The sequence below is a fragment of the Chionomys nivalis genome, chromosome 3 (genome assembly GCF_950005125.1).
Source record: "Chionomys nivalis chromosome 3, mChiNiv1.1, whole genome shotgun sequence".
NCBI lineage: Eukaryota > Metazoa > Chordata > Mammalia > Rodentia > Cricetidae > Chionomys > Chionomys nivalis.
The window spans coordinates 63,973,543-63,989,872 of record NC_080088.1 but is presented as its reverse complement, the minus strand read 5'-3'; the positions used below and the strand labels follow the sequence as shown (position 1 = coordinate 63,989,872).

Here is a 16,330-nt window from a genome sequence, read left to right as displayed (position 1 = left end):
AAGCGAGACTAGGCACCTTGCCTCCTATTAAGGCTGGACGAGGCAATCCAGTAGGAGGGAAGGGTCCCAAAAGCAGGTAACAGACAGCCCCTGCTCCCACTGTTAGGAGTCCCACAAGACCAAGCTACACAACTGTCAATATGCAGGGAGTCGAGGTCTCTCCCACGCAGGCTCCCTCGTTGGTTCAGTCTCTGTGAACCCCTATGAGCCTGTTAGTCGATTCTATGAGTTTTCTTGTGGTGTCCTTGACCCCACTGGCTCCTACAATCCTTCCTCCCCTAACTTTGGTTTCTTTATGGGTTGTTTTCCTGCTACAAGGCAGCTGGTGGATAAATATTTGCTAACTAACTGTAGTTTCTTACTGGGTGTGGTGCTCACACCTGTAAGTCCGGCTCTTAGGAAACTGAGGTGGGGATGGCCTGAGTGTGAGGTATGCTCCAGGCACTTGACGGGGACAGTGACGGAATGAAGAAAAGACAGATACATAGACACACACAAGAACTGGAGTCAGGTGGGTGGAGCTTGCTAATGGAGAAACCACAGCACCCTCGAAGCTCATCCCGAGAGACAGGATTATTACAGAGCTGAACGAGGAGGCGGGGTTTAAGGTAAATAGCTGGATCAAGGACACAGGTGTAGCTAGCCTCTGGAGGAGCAATCTCTGGACCGTAAACTGTTCAGAGGGAGAAAGCTACATCAACATCAACACACAGGCCAGAAGGGAAGCCTCTGCCATTTCCCCTTGGGGTGAGGCCCAGGGGCTGGCGAAAGGCTTTGAGGTCCTTGACATGCTGTGCCCACTACACAGCACACAATCGCTCACTCAGGGCTTTCTCTGCTTCCTAGAGGTGACCCTAAAAGGTGGTTTGAATGAAAAGGGCTCCATAGGCTCACATATTTGAATGCTTGGTCCCCCGTTGGTAGAACGGTTTGGAAAGGAGTAGGTGTTAGAGGAGGTGTCACTGGGGGTGGGATCTGAAGTTTCTCAAGCCCACTCCATTCCCAGTCAGCTCTTTCTGCCTGTGAACCATATTCATGGATGTGTTCCTGGTACCCATCAAGGCCACAAGAGGTTGTTGGATTCCCTGAAACTGGAGTTATAGATGGTTGTGAGCTGCCATGTGGGTGCTAGGACCAAACGGGTCCTCAGGAAGAGCAACCAGGGCTCTTAACTGCTGAGCCATCTCTCCAGACCCTCCCCTAGTCATATTTTGGCAAATTAAAATTATAACATGAAATGTATGAATGGCAGCTTACCTATTTAAGCCAATAAAAATATCAATTAGTGGAAAATTAATTTTAATAACTTTTTAAAATCAAAGTTAATATGCATTTGTATGTATGTTTACACACACATCCATCAGTCTTCTGCAGGGCACTTCTGGGGGCACCTCGGTGACTACTACAGCCACAGTCAGTGCTTCCAAAGGCTGTCAGTTGTCAAGACTTCTGGTGCAATCCACAGTGCCAGTGTCTGGAGAGCCCCACGTGCAGTAGTGACTCTGGTCCTTTTCCACCTGCACAGTGCAGACGCCATTTCTGTAGAGCCAATTCACATATCCAGGTGCTTGTAGAGCCTACGACTTTTCTCTTTTTTATTTCTGTTGCCATGTTTTTTCCAGGGCTTCCCAGCCACGTTCTCAGCACTCACAGCAGCTGTGGTCAGCGGGCCACTCCCAGGTTTGTAGCCCATCACAGCCTGGACCCCTCTGGTCAGTGCTCTGACATTCTCCTGCGAGGAAATACGGGAGACATGAGCAGGCTTCTCAGGACCAGGAGCAAGTCACTCAGCAAATGGCTCTCCTCTGGCTCCTTCCTCACTCCCTGCCGTCACGCTAGGCCTCCCAGCACTCCCTCTTAGCTCACCTCTTTCCCAGCCTTCCTTGCTGAGTGTTTAGTCCAGTAGCTTCCAATGTCATCTAAAACCATCCAAACCCACACAATTCAAACTATTTCCTGGGAATTTCTACTTTTTTTTTCTTTTTTGAGTCAAGGTCTTATTGTGTAGTCCAAGCAAATCTTGAATTCCCGGTTCTCTGCCTTTGGAGTGCTGGGATTTTAGGTGTACCCCAACATAGAGCTTGAAGCTCCATGGATGTCAAGCTGCTTCAGCTCACACCAGACACTGACGCTCAAGAAATATTCAGTTTATTTATAAAATGAATAAAAATTATAAAGTAATATCCCAGGACTAACACACACCGTAAAATATTACTCTTAGGGGTGAAGATTTAGATATGGACATTAATTTAAAGTCTAAATAGATTTTTTTTGCATAAAGAAATTTTCAGCTTTCTTATGCAATGCCTTCAGAAATCTCTGCAAACTGAATGTCCTGAGGACACTTGTGGACACTGGGAACCAAACCCAGGTTCCCTGCAAGAGCAACATAGGTTCTTAGCCACTGAGCCATCTCTCCAGTGCCCATTTAAGAATATTGAAAATGTGTATTAAACACAACCAAATGACTTAACTCTTGTACATAAACCTGACATTGAAAAAAAATGCTACCAGCTGCTGGGTGCAGAGGGGCAAGCCTTTAAACCCAGCACTTGGAAGGAAGAGGTAGGTAGATCTCTGTGAGTTCGAGGCCAGCCTGATCTACAGAGTTAGTCCGAAGACAACCAGGGCTGTTATACAGAGAAACCCTGTCTTGAAAAAACAAAAATAATAACAAAACCAACCAACCAAACAAGCAAAGAAAAAGAAAAAGCTACCAGTTATGATGAAGTGATTCAAGTTACTAATATTCACTCGCTTATTTTTTACATGTGCATGTGCACACATGCCTATCTGTGGAAGAGAGAGATGCTTATGTGTGGATGTGGCAGCAGAACGTGAGTACTGGGTGCACCACCTCACCTTGTCTGGGGTGTATACAGAAGTCTTCGGTACGTGGAGGCACACATGGGATATGGAGGTGGAAGGATCAGGAGGAGTTAAAGACCAGGGCGGTCACATAAGACCTTGTTTCATCCCCCTAAACACACACATACACACCACCACCACCACCAACAAAAACCTCTTACAACTCGTTTCTGTGCAGGAAATGCAGGCACCCCGAGTCTGTGAAATGCTGCTGTTCATCACGAAGCGCCAGGGAAATAAAAGCTGACCCAGAGATGACTTCGAGATGGTGAAACAGCACCAATAGATGGCAAGCACGGCACAGATGTGGAACATGAAATCCACAGCCATGTCTAGACAGTATGGCTGCACCCCACGAGCTAAAAGCACAGCTTTACAAATGATCGAAGCACTCCAGTTCTGCAGTGCTTATTCATGAGATGTGAAAACGCACACTACACAAATATACACATGCAGACCTAGCCTAATTATATTAGCCAAAGCGTGAAAACAACCCAAATGTCTATCAACTGGTGAATGGGACTTTTTTACAGCAACTCATTTGTAGTAAAAAGGAACGACGTATGGACACATGCTCTACCACAGACGGACCAAGAAACAGCTAAGCGAAGGAACAGAAGATCACAGCACGACTTCACTCACGTGACATGTCCAGAGCAGACAACCCCACATACAGAAAAAGAGCGGATTAGTGGCTGACATGGGAGACAGAAAATGAGTGGATGTCAACAGCATGGGGTTTCTTTCTGGAGTGATAAAATTCTAAACTGGTGGTAACGGCTGTGCAAATGTGAGCATAGTATAAACTGTGTGTGGAGCCAGATGTGACAATGCACATCTGTAATCTCAGCACTAGGGAAGCTAAGGTCAGCTAGAGTCATAAAGCAAGACCCAAAGTAAAAAAGTGGGGGCAGAGAGAGATCTCAGTGGGGTACCTGTTGCAGAGGACCCAGGTTCAACATCAGCACCCACATGGTGGCTCACAACCATCAGTAACTCCACTACAGGGGATCTGATTTCCACAGACATATACATGATGCAGAGAAAACATTCATACACATAGAAAGAAAAGTGTGTTATGTGAACTTATAGTGCCCATGAAGGCTAGAAGAGGATATTGGATCCCCAGACCTGGAATTACAGGTGACTGTGAGCCTCATGATGAGGGTGCTGGGAATCAAACTCAGGTTCTCTGGAAAATTGAGTGCTTTTAATAACTGAGCTGCCTTTCCAGTCCACTAGATGCTTAAAATAGTAAATATTTTGAATTTTTAAATGCACTGGATGAGAGTTAAATGCAGCCTCTTTTTCTTTTTCTCAGCCTCTTTTTCTTACCTGATGGAAAAAGGTTTTGTCAACTATATTTTCAATCTGTTTGGCTTTCTGGTTTCTGCCTGGCTGTTGCCGTACTTCTTCACCCTTCGTTTTGTTCTCCAGGAGCTGTTGGTGCTGATGCTGGAAGGTCACGGGGTCTCTCCCAGGAGGAGGGTGGCAGTACAGCAGCTTTCCCTGCAGTGAAACAGCATACCGTAACCACCTTACCCTAAGACGGTAAAGGTCCTCATGGCAAGTGTCAACCGGGCAGAGGGCGGAGCAGCTTTCTGTTGATCTGAGTTTGGTCTGATGCACCTGCAGAGCCCTAACTCTGACACCCAGCTCCTCCCAGGGCCCTGGAGCATACAGCAACTCTTCCTTCTCTGTGACCTTGTTCACCTGCTCGTCATTTCTACCAAGTAGTCTTCAGTGTTCTTCTATGTGAGGACACACTAGCCTTGGGAACATCAGGTGGGAGTCTGAAATTAAGGTCACTTTGGAGGGCTGGGCTGAGTGGTGGAGCACCTGTCCAGCATGTGTGAGGCCCACAGGTCAAGCCCTAGCACCACTAGAAACAGCCCACCTGGGCATCAGTCCATCCCAATGGGAAATATCTCCTTACCAGGCCGTCATGAGCTAAGAACTCAGTGTAGGGAAAAGAAAGCTTACTTACTCAGGGCAACAGAACAGGCTCACTTACTCTGACGTAGTCCTTTAGGATGTAGCGTGCAGACCGAGGCTGGTCTGGTTGTCCATGTGCTGTCATGAATCCTCGCATGCCTGTGAGAGAAACCAACTGTGTGAGAGCTCATTTAGGAGTTGACACAACAGCGTGACTGGGCTGATGTGCACTAGGTCCCTTCCCACAGCCCTATGTGAAACTAATTTCCTCTCAGCGTGAAACACACTTCTTCTTCATCATCATCATCAAAAACATTGCTAAGGCACAGCAGACACTGCAGCTTATCTAATATCTAACCACTTAGCACCATGACAGGCACGTTTGGTTTCTCATAATTAGTTATTCCTTCTAACCCTGATTTTAGGCATTTACTCATGGAGGCTACCTGCAGGAGAATATTATCTGCAGAACAAAAGGCAACACAGCAAACTCTCCCTAATTTAATAGCTACACCTGATTGTCAGCTTCCCAAACATACCAAGATCGCTCTAATTCTCTTTCACTTAGTAGCAAGGAGAGAGCACAACTGTTTTTGTAGAAAGGCTGAGTTCAAAACTCAGCCCATGTGCAAACTAGCTACGCTGGCCTTTTAAATTTAGAAGATTTTGAGTCCTAATTCCCATTACACACAAAAATAAATTTAGATATATTAAAAGACCTAAATGGTCTGGACAGATGGCTCCGTGGTTATGCACTGTTCTTGCAGAAGACCCAACGAAGCTCAGGTCTCAGCCCACAGCCAGTGTCTCACAGCTGTAATTCCAGCTCCAGGGAATTCAACCTCACTCATGACCATTGAGGGCATTGTACTCATGTGCAAACCCCTACAGAGACACGTGCATCCCCCCCCACATTAAATATTACACAGTTGCACTCTGGGAACAAGGATGGCCCCCACATGTAAAACATCAAACCCAGGCTAGTCCCAAAGGAAAAATACTACATTATAACTGGGAACTTTTATAGCGCCCAAAAAACCAAACATAAGCACAGGGTGAGGGTGGAAGGTATGGGTAGGATTACACAGGATCTAGTTACATATAGGACAACAACAAAAAAACCTCTAAATTAAGACAGAAACAATGCATAGAAACAAACAAACAAACAAAACCCCTATGATTTCTAGAAGCAATATAAAAGGTCAAAAACTTGGGGAAAAAAAAAATGTTCCAACTTTACCCCAACACCCACCCCATCTATGAACTGCTGGAGCATGTAAAAGGCCAGACCTCCAGACCAAAGCTGCAGGATCTCCACAACACAAGGCTACAACAGGATATCTAAGAGGAGTCCCAGTGAGGGCCCAGTATCGAGGGTGTAGCAGAAGCAGGCTTCAAACCAGACCAATGACTCACTGCAACGAATACTTGTGAGTGAAGATGTGTGGACTATACGGGTATACTTGTGTGACTTACTGTATCTTCCACGCTAAGACTTTTATTTGTTTTTGCTTTTTGGATAGAATCAGAATGCATGATGTAAAATCTACAAAGAATCAATAAAAAGTTAAGAGAAAATATTTCAACTTCACCAGCATTTAAAGAAATACAAAGTAGGGGGCTGGAGAGATGGCTCAGAGGTTAAGAGCATTGCCTGCTGTTCCAAAGGTCCTGAGTTCAATTCCCGGCAACCACATGGTGGCTCACAACCATCTGTAATGAGGTCTGGTGCCCTCTTCTGGCCTGAAGGCATACACACAGACAGAATATTGTATACATAATAAATAAATAAATATTAAAAAAAAAAAAACAAAGTAGGGCTGGAGAGATGGCTTGGCAGTTAAGAGCAGAGGTCGCTCTTCAGAGGACCCGGTCCAATTCCCAGCACCCACACGGTGCCTCACAACTGCCTGTGACTCCAGTTCCAGGGCATTCACTGCCTCCTCAGGCACCAGGCACGCACACGATTCACAGACATTATGTAGGCAAAACAGAAAATAAAATTTTTAAAAAATCTTAAGAAAGAAAGAGATAAATTCCAGCACTCAGTGGGCAAAGGCAGGCCATCTGTGAGTTCTAGACTGGCCGGGTAACAGTGAGACTGCTTCAAACAAAGACAAAAATCAAAGAAATACAAAGTAGGCACTGGAGAAAGGGTTGGGTAGCAAAGAGCGTGTGTGGCTCCTACAGAGGACTCAAGGGATCCAAGTTCAATTCCCAGCACCCATTCTGAGCGGTTCACAATCACAGTAACTTCAGCTCCAATGCCTCTGACTATCACGGGCACCAGCACTCATGTACATATAACCTCATACATATACATAAGTTAAAATAATACATTTTAAAAAGAAACACAAAATAAAATTGGAGTAACTTGGAAGTGCCTTTAAAATTCATGGCCAGAGGCTTTATTCTACCGAGCTTTGTTTGGACAGTGGTAGAGCAACTGTACACGTGTGGTCGTTCTTGTAAACAGGAAATACCGACGCTATGTAAGTATCAGATGAAATTCAGTCCTTATGTCATTAGAATGAAACGGGGGTGGTGGTGGAGGTGTGGTTCATGCTACTAGCCCTGGGTTTGATGCCTAGTGACCCTTTCCAGACTTCTATGATTTAAAATGACAGACAACTCACATCCATAAGCTGTTAGCAGCTCTTCTGAGGTTGGAGGTCGGCAGGGGTCTTCATCTTCTCTAGGTTTTATAATGTTAATACCATAGGTAGCTTCCAAAACACATCGTGGGATATTCTGGCAAACGTAAACTTGTCAAGGAATCCACTCTTGAACTGACTGTACTCCCACAGCATCCAAACACACTATTTTGCTGCTTCTGACACATGTTCTCCCTCTAAGCAGATTATAGTGACTGATTCATTTAAATAGCTTTACACACCAATGATCACTTTTAAATGCATTCTTTACTTTAAGGAACAATATTATAAACAAACCCTAACTTTGAGAGACTATCCTAATGGAGATACAAAGGACCATGTCTTTGCTTCCAATGCCTACAATTATGCTGTTAGAAGGTAATGCCCTAAAAATTCTCAAAGCCTTACACATTAAAAACCAGAGTGGTCCTGAAACAGAAAGGATATTAGTGATACAGGTGGAACGTGATCTCTCATCTGGTCAATTGGGAGAATCCCATTGCAAATCATCTCTGCTTTAGTAGACACAAAGGACGGCATCACCAGGCCCGGGCAGTCACACAGGCAGAGGCCAGGCTCCACATACAGAGTCTGAAAGACACAAGCAGCTTATGATGGACACATGGCGAGTGGAAGGGAAGAGAAATAGCATTGTGGTGAAGAAATTCCTGTACCTGGAAATGCTTGGTGTGGCCAGGCGTGGCAGACACAGACACTTTCTTGTTGCCCATGATAGTGTTGATGGTTGAGCTTTTCCCAACATTAGGATAGCCCACCTGGAAGAGAACCAGAAGTTACCGGAGGGGTAGAAATGCTAATGTTCACCTTTCATTCTCTTGGCTTTACAAACTCAGACTCAGCTCTGACACACAGCACAGCCGTATGGATTTTGTTTCTGCAGACTTTGCTGTTGCCCACAATATCCTCATGCCCTCTGCCTGCCCCTAATGTTCCATTTCTCGGCACTTCACTGTTCCCACTGCATCTTTAACAAGGGGTGAGCTGAGCGTCAGGAAACAATAATTACAAGCTGCAAACATCTGAAAACTCCCAGGCTTTTTAGTCCGGGCCAGCAGAAGGTGGCAGGCTATGCAGAGCTGTTTGTAGATTAGGGAGCTAAGCTTCGTCCGGATGATGCCCTGAATTAAGAATTCAGAGAGCTAGAAATCGAAGACACATGTAGAGAAACCCGGTTTTCTGATACACATGGGAACAAATTTTTGGCAGAGAATATAGCCTTAAAACTCAGAGAAATTAAGAAATTTTCTGTGTTCAGGTTAGTTCTACTGTGAAATTGGGAATTACACCATGCCTGCCTAACTCCAAAGGCAGGTCTGTAGCAAGAACAATACACAAAAACACCATTTACTTCATCTTTCTTTTTAATTAAGATTTTATTTTTATTTATGTGTAAGAGTGTTTTACCTTCATTTATATGTGTGTACCACATGCAGGCAATACCCAGAGGTCAGAAGAGGGTTGAGATTCCTTGAAACTGGGATTAGAGACAGCTGTGACCTGTCATGTGGGTGCTGGGAACCAAATCCAGGTCCTCTGTAAAAGGAGCCAGTGCTTTCGGTTGCTGAGTCATCTCTGTAGACCCTACATTGTAAGTAGGCCTCCTGTTTTATTTTAGGTGATGGGACTCAGGAAAGAGTCTAAATACAATGAGGATTAGTTACACCTAATTTTAGCTGAAGAGCTGAGAGACTACATACCTGCTGCGACCTTCCACGGTTTTGTTTCCCTGGAAAGATCTTTAGTATAAATGTCTTCTCTAACAGCTTATGTGTCCTTAGCCAAGGATGGGTCATCTAGAGCTGTGCTGTGTACCCTAGAGCCGTGCTGCGCCCTAGAGCCGTGCTGTGCCCCCTAGAGCCGTGCTGTGTACCCTAGAGCCGTGCTGTGTACCCTAGAGCCATGCAGTATCCTTGGGGTGTGGGCAGTTCCACAGTCACCTTCAGAATTAGGTAATATAGTTGGGATCTGATCTAATTTTTACCATTTCTGTTATGTTTATGCAATGAAAATATCTGTCATGGTTTGCCTTCCCAGGGCTGGATTCTTCCTAATGGTATATGGAACAGTATAATCTGGCAAGGATCACAGGATGTCAACAGAGCACAGCACTGAAGTCTGGCAACAACGTCAAAAACTTATTCTCGTCTCTCAGTGACAAAGAACTGAGCTGGAAGAAGATCATAGAATACATTTAATATAAACATGTATGTAAACACTATAAACCCAGAAATGTTTCCTTTGAGTTGGATCCTGGTCCTCATCCCATTATGCCAGGGGCAACAAGTAGGCAGCATGCTCAGTAGGCAGCATGCTCCCTACTGCGCCAGAAGCTTGACTCTCTGGGGATGTGTAGCTATGAAGGGCAGGGAAAGAAGACGCCCATGTGGTGCTAGTTCGTGATCTACTCCATCTTACCAGCCCAACAGTTAGCTGTCCATCCTTCACCTTCTTCCCCGTGTGCAGCTTCTTAAAGAGCTCCAGTAGTTCCTGCTTTGACACCAGCTGGCTACAATTGTTCATTTGCTGGTTTTCTGGTTTTTCCCTGTTCTGAGTCTCAGAATCGACAGGACAGTGTTCTTTCCAGTCCTGAGCACAGCCTTCCTTGTCTTCCTCCTCCTCAGGGCTGCTGTCTTCTGAGCACGTCTGCCAGTCCTCCTCCTCCTCCTGACAGTCCTCATACTCACTGTCATCCTCGTCACTTGCGGACTCCTCACCAAGTGAGAGCCAATTTCTGCGTGGAAGTTCATTCTCATCCGAACTGGAATTTTCAAACTCAATCCTGTTGGCTTCTTCAGCAACACTGTTTTCTTGGTCCTGATAAAATAACAACCACAAACCTTCAGACCTGTGTAAGTGCACTTGTCACTCAGGGGACTAGTTACAGAAGGAGAAAAGGAAATATGCTGGAGACAGGCATGTGGTTCACAGGGGCGCAGCACAGCAATCTGTCCACACGAGCGCACAGGCGGATGGTCTATCAGCAGAGTGCCCTCGGGAGGGCAAGAGAGGCAGACCTTGGCTCTGGTTGCGCTGTTTCTGCTGTGCTATGACTGAGTTTTTGCATATGAAGCAAGACTATACCACCGAGCTATACTCCAACCTTGCTTTGCTTTTATAATTGCTTTGAACAAGTCAAAAAGTACTACGGAACAGAAGCTTGTGTATGAAACTCTGGAATAGCAAAATATCATTTTAGATTGGCTATTATTATTATTGCTACAACTAATAGACTAATAGATACAGGGTCTTACTATGTAGACCAGGCTGGCCTTGAACTCACTGAGGTTTGCCTGCCTCTGACCCCCAAGGGCTGGGATTAAAGACGTGCACCCTTAAAGGCAAGCACTTTACTCACTGAGCTTTCTTCCCAGCTCTAGAATCTATCCACATATGTCCTAGCAGACAACACATGGAATAAATACGTTCAATTAGGTTCCATAAATTTTAGTGGTAGTCCCAAGATAAAGTCCAAAAAATACTGTGTACAAGATTATCGGAAGGAAAAAAATGTATAGGAAGGAACCAAGCAGACACAGAATAAATTCTCAGATCAAAGATTAGGGAGTAACTTAGTTTCAGAAAGGAAGAACTTTCCGAAGTCACAGATGAAAAAGGAATATGTTGCCTGGTCCTAAGGCAGTTGTCATTGCTAGTGTTAAGAGACTAGAACCTTCTTTCTGCATGCTTGGCAGACACTTCTACTGAGTTACAGCCTAAGCTCAAAACAGTCAGTGGGAGATAACATGACCATCTGACAGGAAGCGGAGGAAGGAATTTCTTCTTTCAGTTGGAGCTTAGAGCTCAGTAAATTATGAGCTCATTTATGAAAAAGTGTTATATTCACAGAATCTACTTTTTGGCCGGGCGGATGGACGGGACGGGGACAGGTCTTCTTGTGTAGTCCCTGGCTGTCACGGGACTCTACGTAGATCAGGACAGTTTCAAACTCAGAGAGACACTTCTGACTATGCTGGGATTGAAGGTGTTCTCCACAACACCCAGCCTGCATAGCACCTACATAACCATCAAAGTCAGAAAAAAGAAGGGGAATATTACTACTAAATGTCTTCTAAATATCAAAGATCCCATGATCTTTGTTGTTTTAGTAAAATCTGGATTAAAGGTAAAAGAAATAGCATAATTTATCTTAATTCAAGTTGAGTTTGTCTTAAAAACAAACTCAGACCCTGATAAACCATGACAAGCTACCACATCCTTTAGCTGTACAGTGTACACTGAGAAGTTTCTCTTAAAATAAGCAAATACAAAACCACTATGAAACTTCTTTACGGTTCCACAAGTGACACTGGGCATCTCCAATTATCCAAAATCACAACGCATCGGTATGATTTGATTAAAGATTCTAAGTATTTTCTATAGTCTATCCTACGAACACAGCACTAGGGAAGGAACTCCCCATATAAAAGTAACTCTTACAAACTACCAATATAAACAAAGCACATCAATCAAATCAAAGCAATTCCTTAAATCCACCTTGAGAAAGGCCCCCAGTCCCTGTTACCTTAGAGTGAAGGGTTTCTCCCAAAGCTGACCAGAAAATAACCTTCACACCTTCTTTTTCAAAGTGTGAGGCCCAGGCAAGGCGCTGTTCAGCAGTCAGCAAGTCTGCCTTGTTTATCAGGATAACGTTCTCCTTAGCGGTATCAATCTCCTTCACGTAACATTCCTGTAAAGACAAAGGCATTTTCAGTCTGTTCAAACAAGTGAGACAAACACTGGAGATTCCCAATTTAAGTTTTTATGACCTCCCTACTTTAAATTACTCTCTCTCTATTTTGGGTTTTCAAGACAGGGTTTCTTTGTGTAGCCCCAGCTGCTCTAGAACTTGCTCTGGAGGCAGGCTGGTCTTGAACTCATAGAGATCCACCTGCCTCTTGCTCCCAAGTGCTGGGATTGAAGGTGTGCACCACTGCTAAACACCTGGCTTAAATCACTTTCCTTAACAAATTATTTATTATCGTGTGTGCACAATGTGTGTACATGCAAACATGACACAGCATGTATGTGGAGGTCAGAGGAGAACTAGGAGTCAGTTCTATTGGTCCCACTTTACATGGTTTCAAAAGGGGTCAAACTTAGGTCACCAGGCTTATGTAGCAAGTGCCTTCACACCTGCTGAGCCACCTCAAAGGAGGTCCTTAAATCACTTCCTAATTTAAATATTAGAAACTTTGATATATTCTACTAATTGATCCTTTCTGTGAGCTCTGAAAAGAACTTTAAAAGAAGCATTACAATTTCTGTTACTCATGAGTTTAGAGAAACCACTACAGTTGTTCTAATGAAAATATGTACATCACATATGTAAGGAGTTTCATGGGTTCATGCATTACATCATTTTAAGTGATCTTTATGCCTTAGTGCTACTCTGTATCCTATAAGCTTAGTTCATTTGTAAGATAGCATAGGTGTAACGGTATGTGAAAACAAAGTATTTAGTGTGATGTATTAAAAAGCGACTGGAATATCTTTAAAAAAAGTAATATGCCATCCTGACTGCTATCTCCTGAAAACAAGTAACCAGCAAATGACTAACAATAAAGTACCTTCCACCCCAGCAGCTAAAACACAGCAGGCAAATCTCTGTGCTTTCTACAGATGAAACAAGTGCTGGAGCAAACCTCTGACCTTGCACAGCGAGGGGAGCCAGAGAAGACAGAATGCTTGCTCAGTTACTGCTGTGAGGACATCTTTCCTCTCTTTACCGTCCCAAGGATCTAAATCAAACTTTACTTACCAAATCCTCACATCTAAACAGGAGTGGGTTTCGAGCATCTACTATCTGGACCACAATATCACTGGGGAGAAAATGAGACAATCTAGTTACTGTAAAGTAAAAGCGACCACTGACTGACACAGTGCTTAGCACAGAAACTCACAACAGGTTAAAGTACAGAGATCAGGTTTCTGTGGAATGCTCAGCCACATTTCCCATATATCCCATTTCCTTGCCTCAATGTTCAGGAACCCTTGAGGAAGAGGGGACAGAAAGATTGTAAGGGTCAGAAGCTGAGAACCAGGGTGAAGTCATGTCTTCTAGATACAGCAGGACTAGTACACTCATGAACTTGGCAGCATAGCTGTCTGCACAAGACCTGAGCAAGATCAAGCCGGTCACCATTTCTGCTTAGAGTAGGACGGGGGGCTCATGTTCTCTTCCTGTGCCAAGGGACTAATGACATCTGAAGGCTTCAGGAGGCTCAGTTTTCTTTATGTGTAGCCCCTGGTCCATCCACCTTGCTCCAGTGGAGGCCCTCATAACCATGAGTATATGGGAAGCACAAACTGGACTCAGTGGGTTATCAAAAAAATTTTATGTATGACATTCTCAAATTAGAAAAGCATTTAAAAAGGAACCACTGCCATATATTAATATAATAATAGGAAATACTTTCCATACATTAAGTAGCTGACATACTAATTCCTTAAGGCATATTATTTCCAGTTTCTATAATGTATATTATAATTATATAATCTGCCCAAAATCAGCTAATAGGCAATGAAGCCAGAATGGTTACCCAGGCAGTCTGGACCAGAGGCCACACTCTTCAACAGTCTACTGTTCTAGTTTGGCTTAGAGGACTCGATGACTTCATTGCTAACCTTCTACTACTTCTTTTAGTAACTTTGGGTCAGATAAGAGCATCCTAACTACCTCAAGGTGAAGTTTACTAAGTATTCAGTCTGATCTGAATTCACACGCATCACTTGTTGCCAGCTCCCATTATAAGCCAGTATTGTATTTAGACCCAAGGTTCCAGAGAGGAGAGTGCATACCCAGTCAATGATCACCCACAGGCTCGGCGGATGTGTTTAAACAATAAAATACAACTAAGTGTCAGCTTAAGGTACCACAGTGAAGCATGGATGTCAAGTCTACATGTAAGATGTCTGTCCACATGTAAGATGTGACAGTAAGACAGCTTTCTCCAGCTGACAGCAAGCCTCTCCAGTTCAGCTAGATGCAGAAGGGACACACAGGTCAACATGCTGCACACTGCAGCATTTTCCTCCTTAGAACATTTACTTCCGGTCTCTCAGAGGCCCCTCCCTTCCTTCAGCCTCTGTGCCTAGGAACATGGTCAGGGCATGTGGCTACCACTGGAAAGAGATTAATTGCAGATGCAATGCCCCTATAGAGCTCTCACCAAATTCTAATTTGGTCAGCAAACTTTGTTTTTTGAGAAAAAGAATTCACTATGTTGGTCTCGAACTATATCTGCTGTGCTTACCTCACAACTATGGGATTAAAGGCAAGCGCTGACTTGGATTGGCTAATTTTTAACAAACTGTTTTGAACTTCTCTAATTAAGCTATTTCAGTATCTCCCTCAGGGTGAACCTCACTTTCAAAACCACATTAAGCTAAATGATTGCAAAAACTAAGCCTAAACCACAACAAGACAAACAAAACACTAGCTCTATCTACCAACACAGAGAGGGATAAACAGCTTCCAATCTCAAGAGGAGGACACTTCAGGCTAGCCTGCGGGAGGCATTTGGCAGCAATACAGGAGAAACGCCTCATTGGAACAGAATGTTCTTTGCCCGAGCCTCAGCCACTTTCCTGCATTTCCTCCGTGTTATGTATCAAATCTTTTTTGATAACTGCTGTTGAAATTAAAGAGACAGATGGCTTAGTCAGACTGTTAGCAAACAGTAGACATCTGTCATAGGAAAGACATCAATAAAATATTTCCTATTAATGATGTGGCAGCAGTCACTTCACTAATATTTCTGGATAATTCAGGTCTATTTCTATGTGATACCAACCATACTGTGTAATTAAAACATACTGCTATATTAAGGAATGGGTTGGTAAGATGTCTCAGCTGGTAAAAGTGCTTGTTGTCGTCTGATAAACTGATAACGTTGACCCATATGGTACAGGATAAAACCAATTCTCACAATTCTCTGATTTCCACAAGTGTGCCATGGTAGTCAATGTCTGTCCCCACCATGTGCATACTCATAAATAGTTAAACGTAATGAAAAAAAAATTTAAAAAGGAAATACAGTAATAGTTCAGCAAGTAACACTATACTCCAACTGAACCTCCAATTTTTAACCATGTACAGGCTCTCTTGAGGAAACCCAGATGCTAACTTAGGGGCATAAAAAGTAACTACAGTACAACTTGTTAGTCATGGAGTTGCTTTTGTCCCCCCCCCTACAACCTACAAGAACAAAAGTAATGACCCTCATTAACGAATAAGAATGACAGCCACCAGAAGTGCCTAGAGAAGTAAGGCTGTTTATGTCACAGCGGCCCAAGCAAGAGTTGAGCACAGACTGTAAGGAGCCTGAACAGAAGGTTTCCAGGTTGGTTCGCTGTTCCAGCTCAGCCACCCAACAGTACTCTTTATTGCGGACCAGATGGGGAAGGGAGGGGAAGCATGTCAGGGGAGGGATAAACATAAAGTGCCATGAAGATGCCTGCTCCCCTCTGCCACACCTTCCTGGAATTTTTTTTTTTTTTTTTAAGATTTTCCCAGTTTGGTGCAGCACATGCTTTAAGGTATGTTCTAACAATTTTCTAAATTTCATTGCTATCTGTCATAATGGCTCCCCCTTTTCCTCTAATTACTGGTGAATCTTCTCTTTCATTGGCAAAGAACTTGTTCATCTTTATCATTTTTTTAAAGAATCAACTCTATTTCATTGATTTTTCCCCGTTTCCATTTCATTAATTTTGTCCCTGACTTTAATTATTTCTTTTCATCTACTGATTTGAGGTTTGGTTTGTTCTTGTTTTCCCAACTCTGTGAAGTGTATCTTCAAGCTATTTGATTTTTTTTTTCTTTTTGTCTTTTGAGGTAGGACTCAAAGGTG

The 16,330-nt window shown here is 43.7% G+C and overlaps 1 protein-coding gene across 1 annotated transcript in view; it reads right to left on the bottom strand.

Moving 5' to 3' along the window:
• Positions 1-1,288: 1,288 nt before the first annotated feature.
• The window catches only part of Lsg1 (large 60S subunit nuclear export GTPase 1), a 29,350-nt gene continuing 14,308 nt past the window's right edge, over positions 1,289-16,330 (bottom strand). The window contains exons 6-14 of the mRNA XM_057765628.1: positions 13,237-13,297; positions 12,001-12,165; positions 9,894-10,292; positions 8,132-8,233; positions 7,905-8,048; positions 7,440-7,563; positions 4,883-4,962; positions 4,204-4,377; positions 1,289-1,732 (exon numbers count right to left, since the gene is read on the bottom strand). Of these exons, the coding sequence (XP_057621611.1) occupies positions 1,553-1,732; positions 4,204-4,377; positions 4,883-4,962; positions 7,440-7,563; positions 7,905-8,048; positions 8,132-8,233; positions 9,894-10,292; positions 12,001-12,165; positions 13,237-13,297 (1,429 nt within the window). The 3' untranslated portion in view covers positions 1,289-1,552. The remainder of the gene's footprint in view (positions 1,733-4,203; positions 4,378-4,882; positions 4,963-7,439; positions 7,564-7,904; positions 8,049-8,131; positions 8,234-9,893; positions 10,293-12,000; positions 12,166-13,236; positions 13,298-16,330) is intronic.